Source organism: Typha angustifolia, chromosome 7 (assembly GCF_048772165.1).
Source record: "Typha angustifolia cultivar Huaian chromosome 7, ASM4877216v1, whole genome shotgun sequence".
Taxonomy (NCBI): Eukaryota; Viridiplantae; Streptophyta; class Magnoliopsida; order Poales; family Typhaceae; genus Typha; species Typha angustifolia.
The window spans coordinates 2,421,248-2,438,484 of record NC_133245.1 but is presented as its reverse complement, the minus strand read 5'-3'; the positions used below and the strand labels follow the sequence as shown (position 1 = coordinate 2,438,484).

Genomic DNA, 17,237 nt, shown 5'->3' with positions numbered 1-17,237 from the left:
GAGAATGAGAGAAAGAGGTAAGGAAGACTCACCTTTGCCATTGTAGTAGCCGTCGCCACCGCTCGCCGATCACCGCCCGCTGCCGCGGTGCAACTTCGTGCCCTAGCCCCTGAGAGAGAAGATGACAAAGGGAGAGAGAGAGAGAGATCCGGATCCGAATCCGAATCCGAACCCGCAACTTAAACTTTAAACCTCTCTCTCTCTCTCTCTCTCTCTCTCTCTCTCTCTCTCTCTCTCTCTCTCTCTCTCTCTCTCTCTCTGTCATCTTCTCTCTCGGGGGCTAGGGCACGAAGCGACGCCGCAGCAGCGGGCAGCAATCGGCGGGTGGCGATCGACGAGTGGCGGCGACGGCGACGAGGCCAATGGTGAGCGATGATGTGTTATGAGGGGTGCCGTGCGGCACCCTTGTGCCACGTGCCAGTATGCCACCAGCACGGCCATCCTTGCTTCTAATCACCCCTCAAAATGTTGAAGAGAGTCTGTTTTAAACCCTAATTGTCACTGCTTCAATAATAGCAGTCGACTAATAAAATCTCCACCTATAAACTGCAAGAATAAGACTACTGATAGCTTGTGAAACTATAACTTTACTATAGGTTCGACAGCTAGGATCATCCTATACCGTCGATCATTACCTTTTCGGTAACGAGGATTTTGTAATTGACTATTAAATATTAAGATATTTGCTTAATCCCATTACCTTAGTTTTAATCTAGATGGTCGATAATTAATTGACAGGTCGTTAGGTCTATGGCTATCCTCGTCATGTAGGACTTTAGGATGTTCACATCTATCATACCCAATATTATTGAGAATAAAACACCAACTAAAAGTATTTTTTTTTTCTCTTTAATTTATTAAATATGAATTTTTACGAAGTTTAATAGTTATAGTAAATTTAGGAAAAAGATAAATATAAATTAAAAAATTAGATAAAAGAATTTGTCTATTTTAATTAATAGATATGATGAGATATATTATACCGTAATCTATTAATTTTGACGAAAAAACTATGGGTTTCGTAAATTATTTATTTATTTAAGTAAAACATGCATAGCTTCCAATATTTTTAACTCCTCTCTCTTCCTCCTCCAAGTTATAAAAACCTACCCCCCCTCCCCCTCCAGAAACATGAATCATCCCTCCTCTCTCATTCTCTCTCCATAGAAGAAGGGGAAAAGATATGCCGGCGGAGGGGAAGGGAAGCTATGCATTGCTGCTCTGCGCCGAAGACTCGGAGTACGTCAAGAAGGTCCACGGCGGCTACTACGACGTCTTCGTCGACCTCCTCGGCGACCAGGGAGAGACGTGGCACGTCTACCACGCGTCGCGCGGCCATCTCCCCCGCGACGACGGCGGCGTGATCGACGGCTACGATGGGTTCGTGATCACCGGAAGCTGCTGCGACGCCCATGGCGATGACCGCTGGATTAAGGAGCTGATCGATTTGGTCGCGATTCTAAATGCGAAGCGCAAGAAGGTCCTCGGCGTTTGCTTTGGGCATCAGGTATTAAATCGCATTTTAGATTACCATTTTTTTTATCTCTTTCCCGATTCCTTTTCTTGTTGCTTGATCGGATTTGGTTCGTCTCCATAGCTGGCTTACTAGACAACGGCGGGGATTCCCTGCAAAAGGCGATTCCGGAAGTTTCTACGATCTAAAGCGTGGCAGGTTTTAATGGGTATAATATATGTGCAGGGAGGGTAATTTAGTCTTTTTGTGTTATCTACTTAGCTCTTGCGGGTGCCTTAAAGCCAATAAGAGCTATTTTTATGTTCTTCTAAATTAAGTGGTCTAGGACTTCTTTGGTGTTTCTCCTCTATGTGGAAATGCACTAGACCTTCAAAATATAAAATAACCCAATAACCAGTAAAATTATAACTTTGATTTAGTCTCTTTGAGATCAGCAATCCTCTATTTATATAAATAAAATAATATTTTGGACCCTGTCTTAGATAGACCTAGATTGTTAGGTCAACTGGTTAATTAATATATTTATTGCGGAACAGAAGCAAAAAAAAACTGTCCAACTTTGTTATTAATTAAACATCACAAATATTAGTTTTTTTTTCCATTGTGAGAAGTCAATTAATAAGAAGTGGATGAAAACATTGTATAGTCTTCTCTATATTCTCTTAAATGTATTAGAAAAGCAAAACATATTAAAGAAGAAGTCATCCCTATAGTAGATTGTTGTAAGACACGTCTGAAGACATGAACCTTTGTGTAGATTCTATGCCGAGCTTTAGGTGGCAAGACAGGGAGAGCCAGCAAAGGATGGGATATAGGAGTGACCTGCATCCACCCTTCTCACTGTATGACTAAGCTGCTCTCTTCTCTGCAAATCCCTTGTCATCTTCCTGTAATTGAGTGTCACCAAGATGAGGTATGTTAAACTTCTCAATACTATTGCAAATAGAGTTAGCTTTGTCTTGGAATTTGAGTTGAGGAACATAAGAATTTGGTGTTCAAACTGCAGGTCTGGGAGTTGCCTCCCCTTGCAGAGGTGATGGCTAAATCAGACAGAACTGGAATAGAGATGTTTAGATTTGGAGACCACATCATGGGCATTCAAGGACATCCTGAGTACAGCAAAGACATCCTCTTGCACCTCGTCGACCGCCTTCTCCAGTCTAATGTTATTCAGGTAAAATAACAGTTAGTCATCTAGCTGGCACCATCTCTTCTCTTGTCATTAGTGATTCAAGTATCTAGTTCTGGTTTCATATAGTTCACAGAAGTCGCTATTTATCTACCCTGATATCTTGGAGCAACAATTTATGTGCTCCTAATTGGAATTTTTCGTAGCAAATTTCTCATATAGTAATCCTACACAAATAGATGATAGATAATAGTTAGTATTATGTATTTCTCTTCTTCCTTTGCTTGGATGTGGCATCTATCTACAAGGAAACTAATTAGAGTTTCTATTGCAGAATTCACATGCAGAAGCAGCAAACGAAAGATTAAGTGCACGAGAGCCAAACAGGGAGGCATGGAAAAAGCTTTGCAAAGGCTTTCTTAAGGGAAACCTTTTACCATTAGCTTAAACATTTCACGGTAGAAGAGTATGGAATTGTTGGGGAGATTTTCTTTTTCTTTTTTAACTTAAGAGATGTAAATAAGATCAATAACTACTGATCCATCATCCCATTAGGAGAAAATTTCATACTGCAGAACATGTCAATGGGAAGTGGATGGATTTTTAATTGAAGTGAAATAAAGAAAAAAAAAGGACACTTCCTTTACTAGTATCAACAAAAAAAGAAGTTTATGGGTACCTTTCAAATGTTTATAGTATTTCCTTCTTAAATTGAAGATTTCAATTATCTATTGTTCCTGATATAATACTTGTCAACAAAATGATTCTCTTACATCATCTGTTTAATTGCTTTCAAGATCCAAACATTCAGGCCAGAAAAATCCACCTGAACCTTGACGTAGTAGATTTGCAACTGCTAACTGTTTTCGACCTAATTTTGCCTTGATAAATTAGTTTCAACTCACTATCAAACTAAAATTGTAAACATCTAAGCTTTCGTTTTCTCACCCCCTAGTCTTATCTTATGCTTCTAGCGAAATATATGGAATTATCTTTGTAAGGAAAAGTCACTCGAAAGAGTTATCTTGACAACAACGGTTGTAATTGCTTGAAAGGGTATGACGTGACTCACTAGCAACACCACTGCAGATTAACAAACTATACCTATTTGAAATCAAGCAGCCCATATTTGCAAAATAGTTGAAATGCAACCCTAACACTACAGATACAATCCAAAAAGATATAAGTATGAAAATATACGTCCAATTCGCAGAACAACAGTCCATGATTCTACAAGTAAAATGTTTGTAATCGGTTCATTGAAGTTTGAGAGTTCAAAGACATTACAAATCTCAGCACTAGACCCAAATTTACTCTCACACTTTAATGATCTTTATTCATATTAAGTCCCAGTAAGCCCATTCAAAATTCAGAAATGAGCCCCAGATCAAAATCCCTGCCTAATTGGAATGCAGTTTAGGCACGAAGCATTTCTCCGGAACCCCGGCGGCACTCATTCAACATGTCCAAGTAAAACTGGCACTTACTGATGTCACTACCATTGCTGTTGATGCACTGCATATACAAAAAAAACGAAAGGGAAAACTGTCAGGACTAACAGAAACAAGAGCAAAATCTCTGCCAGTGATAGCATAAGTAGCAACTAGCATCCACGCAAGAACAACTGCTGCTAGTAACCAGTATGTACCAACTAATAGCCAGAACATAACAATAAAATGTAAGGAAAAAATACAACTAAAGAAAGAGTCTGCCAGTGTTCCTAGTTCTTACATCTTGGAATGCCTTAGAGTGAATGCTGCAGGCATCAAGATTAGAGGATCCACTGCCAGCTGAAGCAGTAGCTGCAGGGGCAGAAGACGGAACGGTTTCATGCTGAATGACACGTGGACCCATGACGGCATCAACAGCCCTGTGCGCAATGGCACTTCCAGTCCCAAAAGCCATGCCTGCGTATAGAAATATATCAAGTAAAGCTATGGACCAACTCTAAGCTAGTAGATTGCACAAAAGATAAAATCATGCATAGATTTGTACCAACCTTCTGCTATTGTGGAACCAATCCCTCCCATAATAGAACCTCCTCCCGGGACAGGAGCCGGCGGTGGGGCTGGTCTAGCTGAAGGAATATCGATAGAACATCAGAACAGTAGGACAAGAAAGAATTTTGACATGCAGTACAATGCGGAAAGATGTAAGCTATATAGTAAACGATTATAGCTTTTTATATTGTAACTAAACTATAGAAACAGCAAGTGTACCTGGCTGAGGAGGATTCCTCATTGGAGAGGGTCGAGAGGCAACACGTCCTGCAAGATTGATCGAACATAGTTATCTAGAAGAGCAAGACAGACAACTCTTTGAAGGCCAGACTAGCAAAGTGGCCGAAACGAATACAAGCAACTGAAGCAAGAAATGTTGCTCAAATAACTTAATAAAATTAATGCCCAAAGAGGGTAAAAAGAAGCATTGCCTGAGAACACTATGGCCACAAGAAAGATGCAAAGACTCATCCAATGCAAAAGAAGCAGTTGAAAACACATCATTGCGACACGACCCCTCCAAGCTTAAAAGCTTACTAAATAGAGATATCATTATCATCCTTCCACATAATGATATATACTAAATGTGCATTCCATACACTAAACCTTGAATCATATATATTTCCCCGAAGTCCTTTAAATTCTCTGCCTTTTCTCTTTCTCTTCGATAAAGATATCTTAAAACAATATTAGATGTGACGCCAAGAACAAACAACACATACCATTTCGTCCACAAACAACATAAATAAACTAAATGAAGAAATCCCCTCATCTTCCGTCTGGTCTTTTATTTGAACTAAGCTATAGCTTATGGAATCGAATTTAAGCAACGATTCTCCAACGCAGACTCTCCCAAAGACTTACAATAAGACATAGATAGCTAAAAGGTAACCGCTTAATGCAATCCGTCAAGTACCGCAGAACAAATATGTGATATATACATGGACATATCCATATGGAGATGTAGCTTCGCTTCAAATAAATCAAACAAAAGAAGATATTGTAACATGCATAAAGATCAATCTTTCATTAAAATTAAAACAATAAAAAATTAAACAACTACACGAAAGCGCAAACGACACAAACTTTGGAGGCTCACATCGATCGTTCAAACATATCCACGATGAGATCAGTCAGCAATAAGGTACAATCGCCACAAAGAGGAAAAGAAATAAATCTCGAACAAATTAATGGGAAAGGATTGGGTTCTACCTCCGGAGCTACGACGAGGCATCGTGGAAGGCAGAGAAAGACGAGAACAAGAGAATTGCGATTAAAGCAGCGCGTTGAGGAGATTAAGGCGGGGTTATATGTAGAGCGAGTTGCCTTCTAGAAGAATCGGGAGACCAGCGGATGGAGGATTCCCTACCGCTCGATGGGGATCCAACGGTCCGAACTGGGCCTACAAGATCTTTGCCGTTTCTTGGGCCGCAAGCTCTATATGTTGAATAAATTTATTCGACGTGGATGGTGAATTAGAAATAACGATAGTGCCACGCATCGGCTTCGTCTATCACATGTTATTTATATCTTAGTCAGTGATAATTATTAATAGGAAATAAAAATATAATACACACAATGATAGTGAATAATGCAGTTATGCAGTTAATGTTATAATTTATGCAGTTATAACATTAATAAATCCAATAATACGGGGTTGTTGTTTCGGCAAAACAAAACATAAACTAAAAACATCAAATAAATCTTAACCGTTTTATCCATTTATATTTTATTATGTATCACTATGCCTTTTTAATTTAAAGGAAAAAATCCTTAACCATAAAACTATTATTTTATATCACTGAACCACAACTCTCTGTGAATATATATATTCATTCAACACAAACTGAAGTTTAGTCATTATCTCATCTCTATTAACAATAATGATATTTATTGTTTAGTTAAAAGTGCGAAGGGAGAGCAAAAGTAGGGCGAAATAATTTCTCGTCCAAAATGTATAGGGATAAAATATATATCACCAAAATACAAACAGAGAAAAAGTAGGTAATTTAGAACCAAAATATTGTCAGGGTGCTTCTTTCGAGTAAATGAATTATGAACATAGTCCTGGAGTGTTCCAAAGGAGTAACTCAAAATGGCACCCAAGCTATTATTACATGAAATCCTGAAGAATGCATTAGCGACAGTAGTTTCGTGACTGAACTTTTAAGCACCCAGCACAGGACCAGATCCTCTGCGGCATTCATTCAGCATGTCCAAGTAAAACTGGCATTTGCTAATGTCGCTGCCAAAGTTGTTGATGCACTGCATCAGAAGGAAAAAGATGAATGAAAGAACCAGTTAGCGGTTGCAAGAATAAGGCAGCAGCTCGTGTGGATGGGAGGAAGATATATGCAAGACAGTTGTGGCCCTACTGAATCTTGCCCCAGAAAACTTTCACAAGGGTGATTTTCAGAGAAGGTTTTCAAGCATGGAAAAAAAATCACGCCTATGCATAAACAAATTAGAATGGTTTCGTGTCAACCATCTAACCAAAGAAACTTGAGCTCAGGTAAAATTAGCCACCCCTAACCAAACCTAAATCTATAATGCTCACTCAGTTCCAATCTAGCATCACGGGTCTGGGATGGTTATGTTCAGGTTAAAGTTGTGGCCTTTAAGTAAATATTCTCTAATCTCTACCCATGCAATTCCATTTTGAAGGTAATTAACAATATTGAAAAAAAAGTCTGGCATTGAAATACATAAAAGCGTATGCAGTGCAAAGAGTCCAACGTAGGAATTGACTGTTCGTATTCACAAGAGTACTAGAGCCAGCCAGTCACTAGTTGAGTTGCCATCACCCTTACAAGACATTGTGGATTTGAACAACCCAATAGATGGTTGGTGGGATTCCATAATCTTTATTTTGCAGGTACGGTGATCCATATGTATGGCTGATAGGTGTCTACATTGTATGAAGTGGCTAGGTCTCTATACATTGTATGAAATGGAGGACAAGACGTGACCAACGACATTCCTATCAACTCCAGTGTAAAATTGAAAATGAAAAGAATAACAAGAGAGAGAAGCATACATCTTGGAAGGCCTTTGAATGGATGTTGCACGCATCAGATCCAGCAACATTACTCATTGGGGCAGCTCCAGCAGCAGGAGCTTCACTGACTACAGTCTCATGTTGAATAGTACGGGGTCCAAGAAAAGAATCAACAGCCCTGTGTGCCATAGCACTACCAGTACCAAAAGCCATGCCTGCATAACATATAAGAATGAATTGATATGTTCATTGATTTGAAGATCATGAGAGATAGTATCTTCTATTCAATGAAACAGTAGGCATTCTACAACAGAACCTTGAGCAATCGTGGATCCAATCCCTCCAAGGATAGATCCACCACCCTGAGCAGGAGCGGGGGGTGGAGCCTGATGTGCTGTAGGAATAAAATGAAAACCATCAGCAACCGTTACAAACAAATACTAAAGCTATTGTATGTGAAGGAACAAAGCCAACGAGGATTACACTGGCTGACCAAATTCAACTAATCAGTAATCCAAAAGCAAGCTGCATAACCCAATGGTAGGTTCAATTTGATTGAAAGATAAACTAGCGTTACCAACCAGTTCCTAGAAATTAAGCTAACAAGTAGTCCAAAAAGGTTAAATAACACAATAAAACTCTCAAGAACTGCATTAATTTAGTGAGTATCTCATAACAACAAAATCAGAAGGAAAAACACATGCTACTGAAAGGTTACAATGCATTGTGTGATATGTTTGTTATAAAAAGAAAAATCCTTGCTCATGGCAATGAGTTCACAGAACATGCAAAATGAATGCAAGGAACACAACAATCACCAAAAGAGAGATAGAAGAAAAAACAAGCAGAACATTTAATTGATCAAAGCTAAATAATAGAGACAATGTAGCAAGAAGATAGAGAAATCATAAATAATAATTTTATGAAACAAGTTTGCTTCTTCATTTGAAGAAAAGTGATACAAAATTTCACAATAGCTTGTCATACAAAGAGAGTAGAAGCTAATAACTCAAGTTTATGTTATCTTTATGATTAAGAGGAAGAGGGAGAATTCAAAAACTACCTGGTTGAGGAGGGTTTCTCACTGGAGCAGGGCGTGATGCAGCACGCGGTGCTGACCGTCCTACAAGAAAACCGCAAACAGGATATAACTTACAAAAAAAAAGATCTTTCCTTAATTCTGCATCATAAAGAATAATAATTTTCATAGAGAATCAAAAAAATCTGCATCAACTACATCACTAGGTATTCATCAGAGAAATGACCACAGAAAAGCCAGGTGATGTTAGCATAAGTTTGTCACAAGATAAAGGTCTGAAATGAATAAAATATGTGCAAACTAGGGCTACAACCAAATTTGGTCTAACAAACCTCGTCATGCTACATTTTCTCCACCTCAATGCTTATTTCGTGTTAGGAGTATTACTAAACTTGTGTAATGCAACGAATAAGGACATGAAATAAGATCTTGTTTGGAAAAATATGACAAGGAAATGATCACCCACGGTAGCTACACGATGTATCACAGATTCTGTGAACAAAACGGCACATTTTAGAACACAACATATTTACCGCAAAGAACAAAGAATATTTGCATCCAACCTCATGATTCACTATTCATACATAAAGAAGATAAACAATCCACAATCGGGAGATACAAACCCTAGAGAGTAGAATACAAAGAGAGACAAGGCGAGAGAAAGAGAGAAGAGACAAGAGCTTTACCTCCAGAACTACGGCGAGCCATGGCGACGATTCGAAACGAAAAGAAACGAAACCCTAGATGGAACGGCGACCAAATGAGAGTACAAGCACTTATCAAGGAACTCAAAACGACGCCTTAGGAAGCTGAGGGTTCAAGAATGAAATGTCCCTTTTGCCCATCTAGTTGAGAGAAACTTTACGTGAATATTCTAGAGACTAGAGGAATAAAGCCGTTCAAGCCTTTGAAGTCCGAAAGAGTATATTAACCGTTAGATTGTCATCTGACGGAGCGACGGCTGGAAGAGAGAGGGTATATGCGACCATCGAATTGTTCTGTTCTCATTCGGGATAATCGGGTTTCGGGCCCCGATCGGATCCATCAGCCCGACCCGACCTTATAAGGGTAATTGAGTTCCAGAGTGAAATTTTGATTGTGTCCTAATTTAAGCCGGAATTACCACGTAATTCAAAACTTCCAGGGTTCTTTGTGGCAAATTGCGATTTAACCTTTTTGGACTCATCCCCTTACCCTTTCTGCCCATGGTAGCAAAAACCACAGTTAAGGGTCCTATAGTTTTGGATATTATTTTCTCTTCTTTTTTTTAATTGAAGGACAAAAAGCTTATAAGGACAAATCTGAAGTCCTAGCGAAAGTGTCGGTAAACACTGTCTCCAAAACATTGGCTCATTAATCTGCAATCCTCCTTCAGGTCTTTGATCCTCCATGGTGGGTTACAGTTTTCGGCATGTTACCAGCAATGCTCATCCTGAATATAGTGACCCTAGAGCTGATTAGAATTTATGTAACTAGTTACAGCACTCGATATCATCCAAAGCTTCTGATGAGCATAAATTTGCAGTTATATGACTAGGTGAGAGGCAAAATAATACAACACATTCAAGCTACAGTTTGTACCATCAGGCCAATGAAATCTTGAGAAAAAAAAAAAAGATTGTTAAATCCCCTTTCTGGGGTAGTTTCGCATAAGTACCACTCTCTAATCCACAATGAACAACCAACAGTACTCCACAAATTATCCTCACTGAAACAATATGGATAGTATCTAGCATCTGCCATAAGACTTGCAACTACTACCACCTTAATAGAATTTCCAATATTGATAGCCAGGTATCAGATCATTCTGCATGCTTGATCTGTTGGTAAGTAGTTATGCACCTACTTGACACTCTAGGCCAAGATCGACAACAAAACCCTAACAGATGCAAAAGAAAAGAAGGAAGCGCTCTTATGATCCGATCTTTCCGAGCCAGAAAAACAAGGGGAACTGGGCAATTGCCATAAATAGAAGCAGATAGTGTTGTCTGCTTGAGTGCTCGTGGCTCCTCATCTCAGTGAAAAGTACCCTCTTCATGGTTTTCACCAAGAACACCCCCGTGCACAAGCTTAACCACGGCATCAGGAAGTAATATGAGTAGCTCCAGAAGATCCTTGAAACAATAGTCATGGACAGTCCTGTAAATACATACCCACCATATGCCACAATATCAAGCAGAGGCGCCTCCGCACCACCAAGTGAATATAACAATCCTTTCAGTAAAGCAACCTGCAGAAGCCATCCAGCTAATCCCCTAGAGAACTGTAAACTCAAAGCTTCTGGACTGAACCTACAAAAAAGAGAAGAAAAGGTTGAGTCAGTCCTTAAAGATGCTGTAGAATGTAGCTCTTAAATTATAGGATGGTGGTGTTCAGTTTACTTACTTTCCCAAAAAACCTAGTGAAAAGCCAGCAAAAATGACATAAGTACCAAATGCCATGAAAGGGATGTATAAATCTGGAGCATTGATATCATAAATAGGGGGTTTGTAAGATAGTCTGCCACCAACAGGCTCAGTTATCCTAGTCCAGTGCCCCTGGAGATGAAAACAAAGTGGAGTTCCTCATTTAGTTTTCAAAAACAGATACATCAACTCATAAAGGTTGTAGTAATGCAGGAGTCAATTTACCCTGTGTAAGAATGGAAACAAGACCACTTTCAACTTGTTCCGCACGTATTGGTTGTTCACTTGAAAATAATACTGAGGATTGGAGAAATATCTACTAATCTGTATCATCAGAGCCAGGAATTAGGAATCCAAATCATATACAATGGAACCATATATCATGTCAGTAGATATTCATGTCGCAAAAGATACCAAAATGCATGATACAATAGCCTATTAAACTCTGTCCAGTGACATATTTCCTACATTGCTTTGCATGAACTCAGAGCTTGTGCCCAAAAATTTCTCTCCATATGCTCCCAAGCCACTTTTAATGAAACCAGAACCCGCACCATAAAACGCATTGCCAAATGGGTTTGGCTGAGGATCTATTGCAGGTCTCTGCGCTCCAGCCGGATTGCCCAGATTATCATACATTGCTGCAAAGATAGTATGCATAATCTCACATCAGATGGAATTGTCAATCAGTTTCTTTGAAAGAAGACTAACAAATTGTCAAAGTAATGTAGAAGGCAAGGATCTCATACTTTCAGAAGAAAACAAAAACATTCACAGTATCACACTTCTGCGAAGAGTAGCATATATATTGTTCACTGTCAGATTGAATTATGAAATGAACAATATCTAATAGAAAAATAATTGGAACACCACATTTAATATGCAACGGAAAAAAATCGGTCATCCGCAACTTCAGAGACTGAACAACAATGTTAATCAGTTTACTTCAAAGAAGATAAGAAATTGCAATTATCCAACCTACTGGAGATGTGCCTTAAATTTCCTATACACTGTAAAAATCAATATATAACCCTTGGTAGTGAACATTTAATTAAATTTCCTTAAAACCTTATCAGCAAATGATTCAACCAAGTTTCAATGCCATGCAACATACATCCAATAGTAAAAGAACTAGCTGATGCTCCATCAGGATTAGGTCAGGCTGAATTTGAACTGAAACCAAATATTGTTTGGGTCATTTTTTTTGTTGGTTTTATGTGGATGGATATACTTGCAGGTTATCTAATCATTTCCCAAGATGGACTTTAGCTAATGTTCATAAATCAAGGCTCTAAACAGAGGTTCTCTTCAACCAAACAAAAAAAAAAGAGCGCAAATTTCCACATCCTCGAATCACGTAGGCAATCTACTTTGCAGATAATCTTAAAGGAAATCAGGGATAAAGTTAACATCATTACAGATTCTATATATAAATGAAAAACGACCAATGTGTAAAGAATCAGAACTAAGTACACTCGTTGATGCATGATGCAATTGTTCTAACCAAGATCATAATCCCATCAAAGCACTCGGCTTCACTAAGGAGAAATAAAAAAAAATAAAAATAAAATAACTAAATTCCACCACATTCAGAGAAGAGAGCCTAACTAGTAACAACAACGCAGAGCCATAAATTAAATCAACCAAAACATAGCTAGACAAGGAAAGAGAAAGAGAACCTGAAAAGCTGATACCCTTAGCCCTTGAGAATGCTGTGAGAGATCAAGGACGAGGAGATGACGCCAATCTTAGAGATCCCCAGAGGCTTCTCGTTTCCGCTTTCTAGACTTTTGGTGAGACGAAACCCTAGAAGAGGGGGGAAAAAATCGGCACGATTGAAATGGGAATCGAGGGCCGGCGTGAGGCAAGAGATCGAGAAGCGTCAGGATCGGAATCGAGAGCGAGAGAGAGAGAGGGAGACGAGAGTGTAACGGATCAAATTAACCTTCAGATCAGGATCAGACGATGCATTTTATAGATCTACATATGTAAAACGAAGGGCTTCTTTGCATACCACCACCTACATTTCAATCTTATTAGAAGAAAGTACTTAAATTTTTCTAAAGCCCACTCGGCCCATATACTTGTCGCCCATGGGCCGAGTGATCGGATGTACGCCAGCACATCGGATCCAATGGCTCTGATCATATTCGAAACATAATACTGTATGACAGTTAAGAGTTATTTGGTGGAGCAATTGTTTGGTAGTTTGGTGACTTAGTGGCTTGACTCAATGGTCGACTCTATTAATAGCTTGGCAACATAGTTAGTTTGGAAGAGCAACTCAGCAGCGCAACGGCCTAGGGTAGATCTCGACAGCGTTTGGCTTAGAGCAATTGTTCGACGATTTATACGACTTAAAGCCTAGAATAGACAGCTTATTATATTAGTTAAAAATTTGTTGGGGTCTAAGTGTCTTTATATCTAGGAAGAATTGACTCTTTATCCAGCTCATATCTAGTCTTCAGACTCATAGATGAACAAAAAAAATTAGTTAAAAATAAATACAACTTTCAAAACGAATTAATAAATTAAAATAACATGAATATTTCACGATAACTACTTAATTTGGAGAAGAAACCAAAGATTCTAAACTCATACCCCTTTCTTGATTCCATTGAGGTGCTTTGGCACATTAGCTATTAATTATCATATAATTCAACTCAACTTGACATTAAATTAAATTAATTATTGAATCAAATTAAGTCTTAAAATACCAATTTCCAATCAAATACTAAAATTCCATCCAAACACCAGATCCCACGTGGTGAATGGGCCTAAAACTAGTAGTATTTAATCTCATAAACTAAAAAAGGTATGAAAATATTATTTGAAACGGAAGAAATATAACATCGTTCTATTTCATTCCGTCAAGTGCTTACGACGTAGATTTCATTTAGTTTAATTGAATAATATAATTAAAAGATAGGACGTTATTTGTAATTTTCTCTAAATAAAAGAATAAGTTATGGACAAAGGCAGCATAACCCCTTTTACTCCTCCGAAGAAGAAGGGGATCAAAATTTTCCAACAGTTGATTAATATCATCAGAATTAATAACAAATTGTCCTTTTGCTAATAGGACCCAGACATATCCAACAATCATAACCCACCCATGCTATTATTCATTTCACCATCTTTTGTCCTATTAAGACCTTTGTTGTTTTCACAATTATACCACATAATATGGAAGTTTGCACACAAATAAAACCCCTAATATTGGGCTATTTAACGTTTGACCCATATGTTTGCTTCCATGTAATTCGATAGGATTATATTCATTTCTTGTCTATGATTTCGTAGACAGCTATATATATTTATTACAATACTAGGATAAATTTATCTTATTTATAACCAATCTAATGCCGGAAGTATTAATTCTTAATTTATATACTCAAAGATTATTACTATGTAGATAACTTAAATTTACGATATAAGAATAATAATTATACTGCATCTATATTTTTTTTTCTGCCTAATTCAACTAATTTTATCAGCTTACGTGATAGTGATGTTAACGATAATAAAATCAAAACATAAGGTGTTTCTTATAAATTTTCTTTTATATATATATATATATATATAGCTCCACGATTTCTCACCTTCCAAAATATCAGGCGATATAATGGAACTCGAGTTGAGACCTCCACGCTTAACGTGATCCACATTCGCCTTGTGAGTCACGTGCTTTGCTAGTACTAACTATTAACTACAAAAAGAGTGGCCATGATGGCCACTACACAAAGTACATATGTAACACTTTATTATAGTTTTTTTAAAAATAAATAAATAAAAATACGTACAGATCTAGTTCTTAAATTTTAATTTAAGTCTCTGTTTGGTTGAATTAGAATAATAACCTTTTTTTATTTATTTATCTAATTTTTTCAAATAAACGGGCTCAGAAGTAAGAGGGGTTTGAAGACGTAACTTTGACACGGGCAAAGATATTATTATTTTTTTTTTTTATTTTAAATAAATAGTAAAATGACCAAAATACTATTTATACTATATTTCTATGTATATATTTAAAAGTCAATTATAATTTATTATCTCTTCTTTTTTTAAAGTCGATTCGTAGGACCATTGCAACTTTGCAAGCAATTCATTTACTGGTTGCATCCAATTGATCATATTACATCCAAGTGGTTTGGTAGATTGAATCTCAGTGACTGCTCTTGGGAAGACAACGATTAAGTAGATTTCAGTGTCTATCAATCAGGTAAAGTCGATGCATGCATGCATGCATGCATGTAGATGATTTGGTCTTTTTGCCCATCAATGTATAGTTGAAACTTATACTTGGGTAGTTGATCCATGCTCATAGATTTGAAGCTTAGTTTGGAAAACCCTTCCACTTATTGCCTTTTTTCTTCCCCTCTTGTAGAGAGGCATATTGGTCAATAGGTGTGAGATTAAGACTAGATAACTAAAGACTTAACTAGACATTGCCAATCTCAAGCCTTACAATCTTCTAAGAGCAACTTGTTGTTGATTAAGAGAGGTCTAGCTGGCTAGTATTGTGTGACAAAATAATGCATGATTGGACTATGGAAAGTTAATCACTTTGGATAATAAATACTATCTAAGAAGAAGAGCAGTCTTGGGGTTCCTTCATTATAGTCTCCTAATGAATTTTTCCTATATATGGTTGGTGTTAGGCCTAAAATAGTGGTTGTGTCTCTAGAGAGCCTTCATGGGGGAGGTTAAGATCATCGAATTATTAAGTTCGAATGCAACTTGTTCTAATTTTGAATCTTATTTTTGTATTGAATAAATGCGTATTCCAATTTACATAGCTGTCTTAGATCCACTATGTGTTTGCTTATCTGCACAGTGGCCAACATACCTAGAGATGATGGTAATTAATTCCGTCACTTTCAAATCATCTCAAAAGATATATATATATATATATATATAGCATACAAGTCTTTGTTAATCAATAAGTATTTTGGTGGTTATGACAGAAGCTTTGTGAATATATTGTTAAGGGGTGTTGCATTTATTAAACTCTTAGATGCAAGCAGTCCTGGTGAAAAAGAACTATAAGAAATGGGACGAAAAATATAAGATTGGAAGCTTCCTGCATGGTTGGGTTGGAGCCTCAATTAACCCAATTAACACATATCTCGATGTAGATGTGAATTAACACATAACCCAATTAACATATAATATATATATATCACACCAGATAATGTGATACCTCAACAGACCCAAGATAAAAGTGGTTATCAATCTCCTAAACTATTTTCTTTTCTGAATGCAAGAAATTAACTAAGATAACAAACAACTAGTATACTTATCCTACAAATTAATTCAAGGGTGAAACTCTAGAATAACTCTCTCTCTCTTGCTGAAGCTAGCTTTTATTTGAAGAAGTGGGTCTCCATGCTGCAGAAGAAGAAACTGGTGATATAGTAATTTGGAATATTAAATCACATGATCACTGCATAAACTGACCTTGTTCTTTGTATGGCTTTATAGAGAGAATAATATATCAGTATCTACAGACACGTGTAGTTATGATCATTCGAATACATTAGAGTTGACAAAAACAAATAAAAACCATAAAAAGGAAAGATTAACTACGTAGATTGTGTCATAAACTAATTTAAACATCACTGTGAAGCAGTGACTTCTTTGTTACAATGCAACTAGTTATTATTCACTTCCAGGGCACGTATATTATATATTGGAAAAAATAAAAGAAATACCGTAGTGTGCATGAGGACCATGTGATCATTAATACTTCAGCTGTATCCATATATGCAATATTGCCATTAAAGACTTCAATGGAGCTTTCCTTGTATTTTTAAGAGAGAGAGAGAGAGAGAGAGCTGTAGTTTTGAAAGTGCAATGGTTGATAGCTACGTAAAGCCACTGTATTCCACGTAGTTATATGGAACTTTCTAGGCGGAATGCAATAATAAGTTTGATCTTTATGAGCCTATAAACTTTATACAAATGCATGCATATAATGAAGGAAGGCAGTTTAGATTTCTTAAAGAAAAGACCTAGAAGTCGCCGTTCTCAACTAGCCATTTTGTCTACCTTTATCGGCCAATGGGATCATAAATGATATATACAACCATACTAGTTTAGATGACACTAGCTATCATATAAACATATATATATATATATATATATATTGTATGTATGTAAATTTTGTTTATTCATGAGTTGAAATTAAAG

The 17,237-nt window shown here is 37.3% G+C and overlaps 4 protein-coding genes across 4 annotated transcripts; 1 reads left to right on the top strand and 3 right to left on the bottom strand.

Annotated features, from left to right (window-relative positions):
- The first annotated feature begins 1,115 nt into the window (after positions 1 to 1,115).
- Positions 1,116 to 3,255, top strand: LOC140763209 (gamma-glutamyl peptidase 3-like). The gene is made up of 4 exons (XM_073101293.1): positions 1,116 to 1,507; positions 2,232 to 2,387; positions 2,481 to 2,648; positions 2,938 to 3,255. The coding sequence occupies exons 1-4, from the start codon at positions 1,184 to 1,186 to the stop codon at positions 3,049 to 3,051; spliced, it is 762 nt and encodes a 253-aa protein (XP_072957394.1). The 5' UTR covers positions 1,116 to 1,183; the 3' UTR covers positions 3,052 to 3,255.
- A 592-nt stretch (positions 3,256 to 3,847) lies between these two features.
- LOC140763832 (uncharacterized) lies at positions 3,848 to 5,937 on the bottom strand. The gene is made up of 5 exons (XM_073102197.1): positions 5,816 to 5,937; positions 4,823 to 4,870; positions 4,603 to 4,680; positions 4,335 to 4,510; positions 3,848 to 4,118 (listed from the first exon to the last, which is right to left on the bottom strand). The coding sequence occupies exons 1-5, from the start codon at positions 5,835 to 5,837 to the stop codon at positions 4,020 to 4,022; spliced, it is 423 nt and encodes a 140-aa protein (XP_072958298.1). The 5' UTR covers positions 5,838 to 5,937; the 3' UTR covers positions 3,848 to 4,019.
- Positions 5,938 to 6,587: 650 nt separating this feature from the next.
- LOC140763831 (uncharacterized) lies at positions 6,588 to 9,470 on the bottom strand. Its single transcript, XM_073102195.1, has 5 exons — positions 9,327 to 9,470; positions 8,665 to 8,724; positions 7,918 to 7,995; positions 7,641 to 7,816; positions 6,588 to 6,868 (listed from the first exon to the last, which is right to left on the bottom strand). The coding sequence occupies exons 1-5, from the start codon at positions 9,346 to 9,348 to the stop codon at positions 6,770 to 6,772; spliced, it is 435 nt and encodes a 144-aa protein (XP_072958296.1). The 5' UTR covers positions 9,349 to 9,470; the 3' UTR covers positions 6,588 to 6,769.
- Positions 9,471 to 10,142: 672 nt separating this feature from the next.
- On the bottom strand, positions 10,143 to 13,001 carry LOC140762851 (uncharacterized). The gene is made up of 5 exons (XM_073100822.1): positions 12,725 to 13,001; positions 11,514 to 11,686; positions 11,271 to 11,369; positions 11,026 to 11,177; positions 10,143 to 10,931 (listed from the first exon to the last, which is right to left on the bottom strand). The coding sequence occupies exons 2-5, from the start codon at positions 11,682 to 11,684 to the stop codon at positions 10,553 to 10,555; spliced, it is 801 nt and encodes a 266-aa protein (XP_072956923.1). The 5' UTR covers positions 11,685 to 11,686; positions 12,725 to 13,001; the 3' UTR covers positions 10,143 to 10,552.
- Positions 13,002 to 17,237: the final 4,236 nt, after the last annotated feature.

Coding starts and splice junctions, on each gene's coding strand:
- LOC140763832 (XM_073102197.1), bottom strand. CDS start 5,837: ATGCCTCGTCGTAGCTCCGGAG. Junction 4,511..4,602: donor TGGTTCCACAATAGCAGAAG/GTTGGTACAAAT, acceptor TTCTATACGCAG/GCATGGCTTTTGGGACTGGA. Junction 4,119..4,334: donor ACTCTAAGGCATTCCAAGAT/GTAAGAACTAGG, acceptor TTGTATATGCAG/TGCATCAACAGCAATGGTAG.
- LOC140763209 (XM_073101293.1), top strand. CDS start 1,184: ATGCCGGCGGAGGGGAAGGGAAGCTATGCATTGCTGCTCTGCGCCGAA. Junction 1,508..2,231: donor GCGTTTGCTTTGGGCATCAG/GTATTAAATCGC, acceptor ACCTTTGTGTAG/ATTCTATGCCGAGCTTTAGG. Junction 2,388..2,480: donor TTGAGTGTCACCAAGATGAG/GTATGTTAAACT, acceptor TTCAAACTGCAG/GTCTGGGAGTTGCCTCCCCT.
- LOC140762851 (XM_073100822.1), bottom strand. CDS start 11,684: ATGTATGATAATCTGGGCAATCCGGCTGGAGCGCAGAGACCTGCAATA. Junction 11,178..11,270: donor TGTTTCCATTCTTACACAGG/GTAAATTGACTC, acceptor TTTCATCTCCAG/GGGCACTGGACTAGGATAAC. Junction 10,932..11,025: donor TCACTAGGTTTTTTGGGAAA/GTAAGTAAACTG, acceptor TCTTTTTTGTAG/GTTCAGTCCAGAAGCTTTGA.
- LOC140763831 (XM_073102195.1), bottom strand. CDS start 9,348: ATGGCTCGCCGTAGTTCTGGAG. Junction 8,725..9,326: donor GGCTCGCCGTAGTTCTGGAG/GTAAAGCTCTTG, acceptor GTTTTCTTGTAG/GACGGTCAGCACCGCGTGCT. Junction 7,817..7,917: donor TGGATCCACGATTGCTCAAG/GTTCTGTTGTAG, acceptor TATGTTATGCAG/GCATGGCTTTTGGTACTGGT.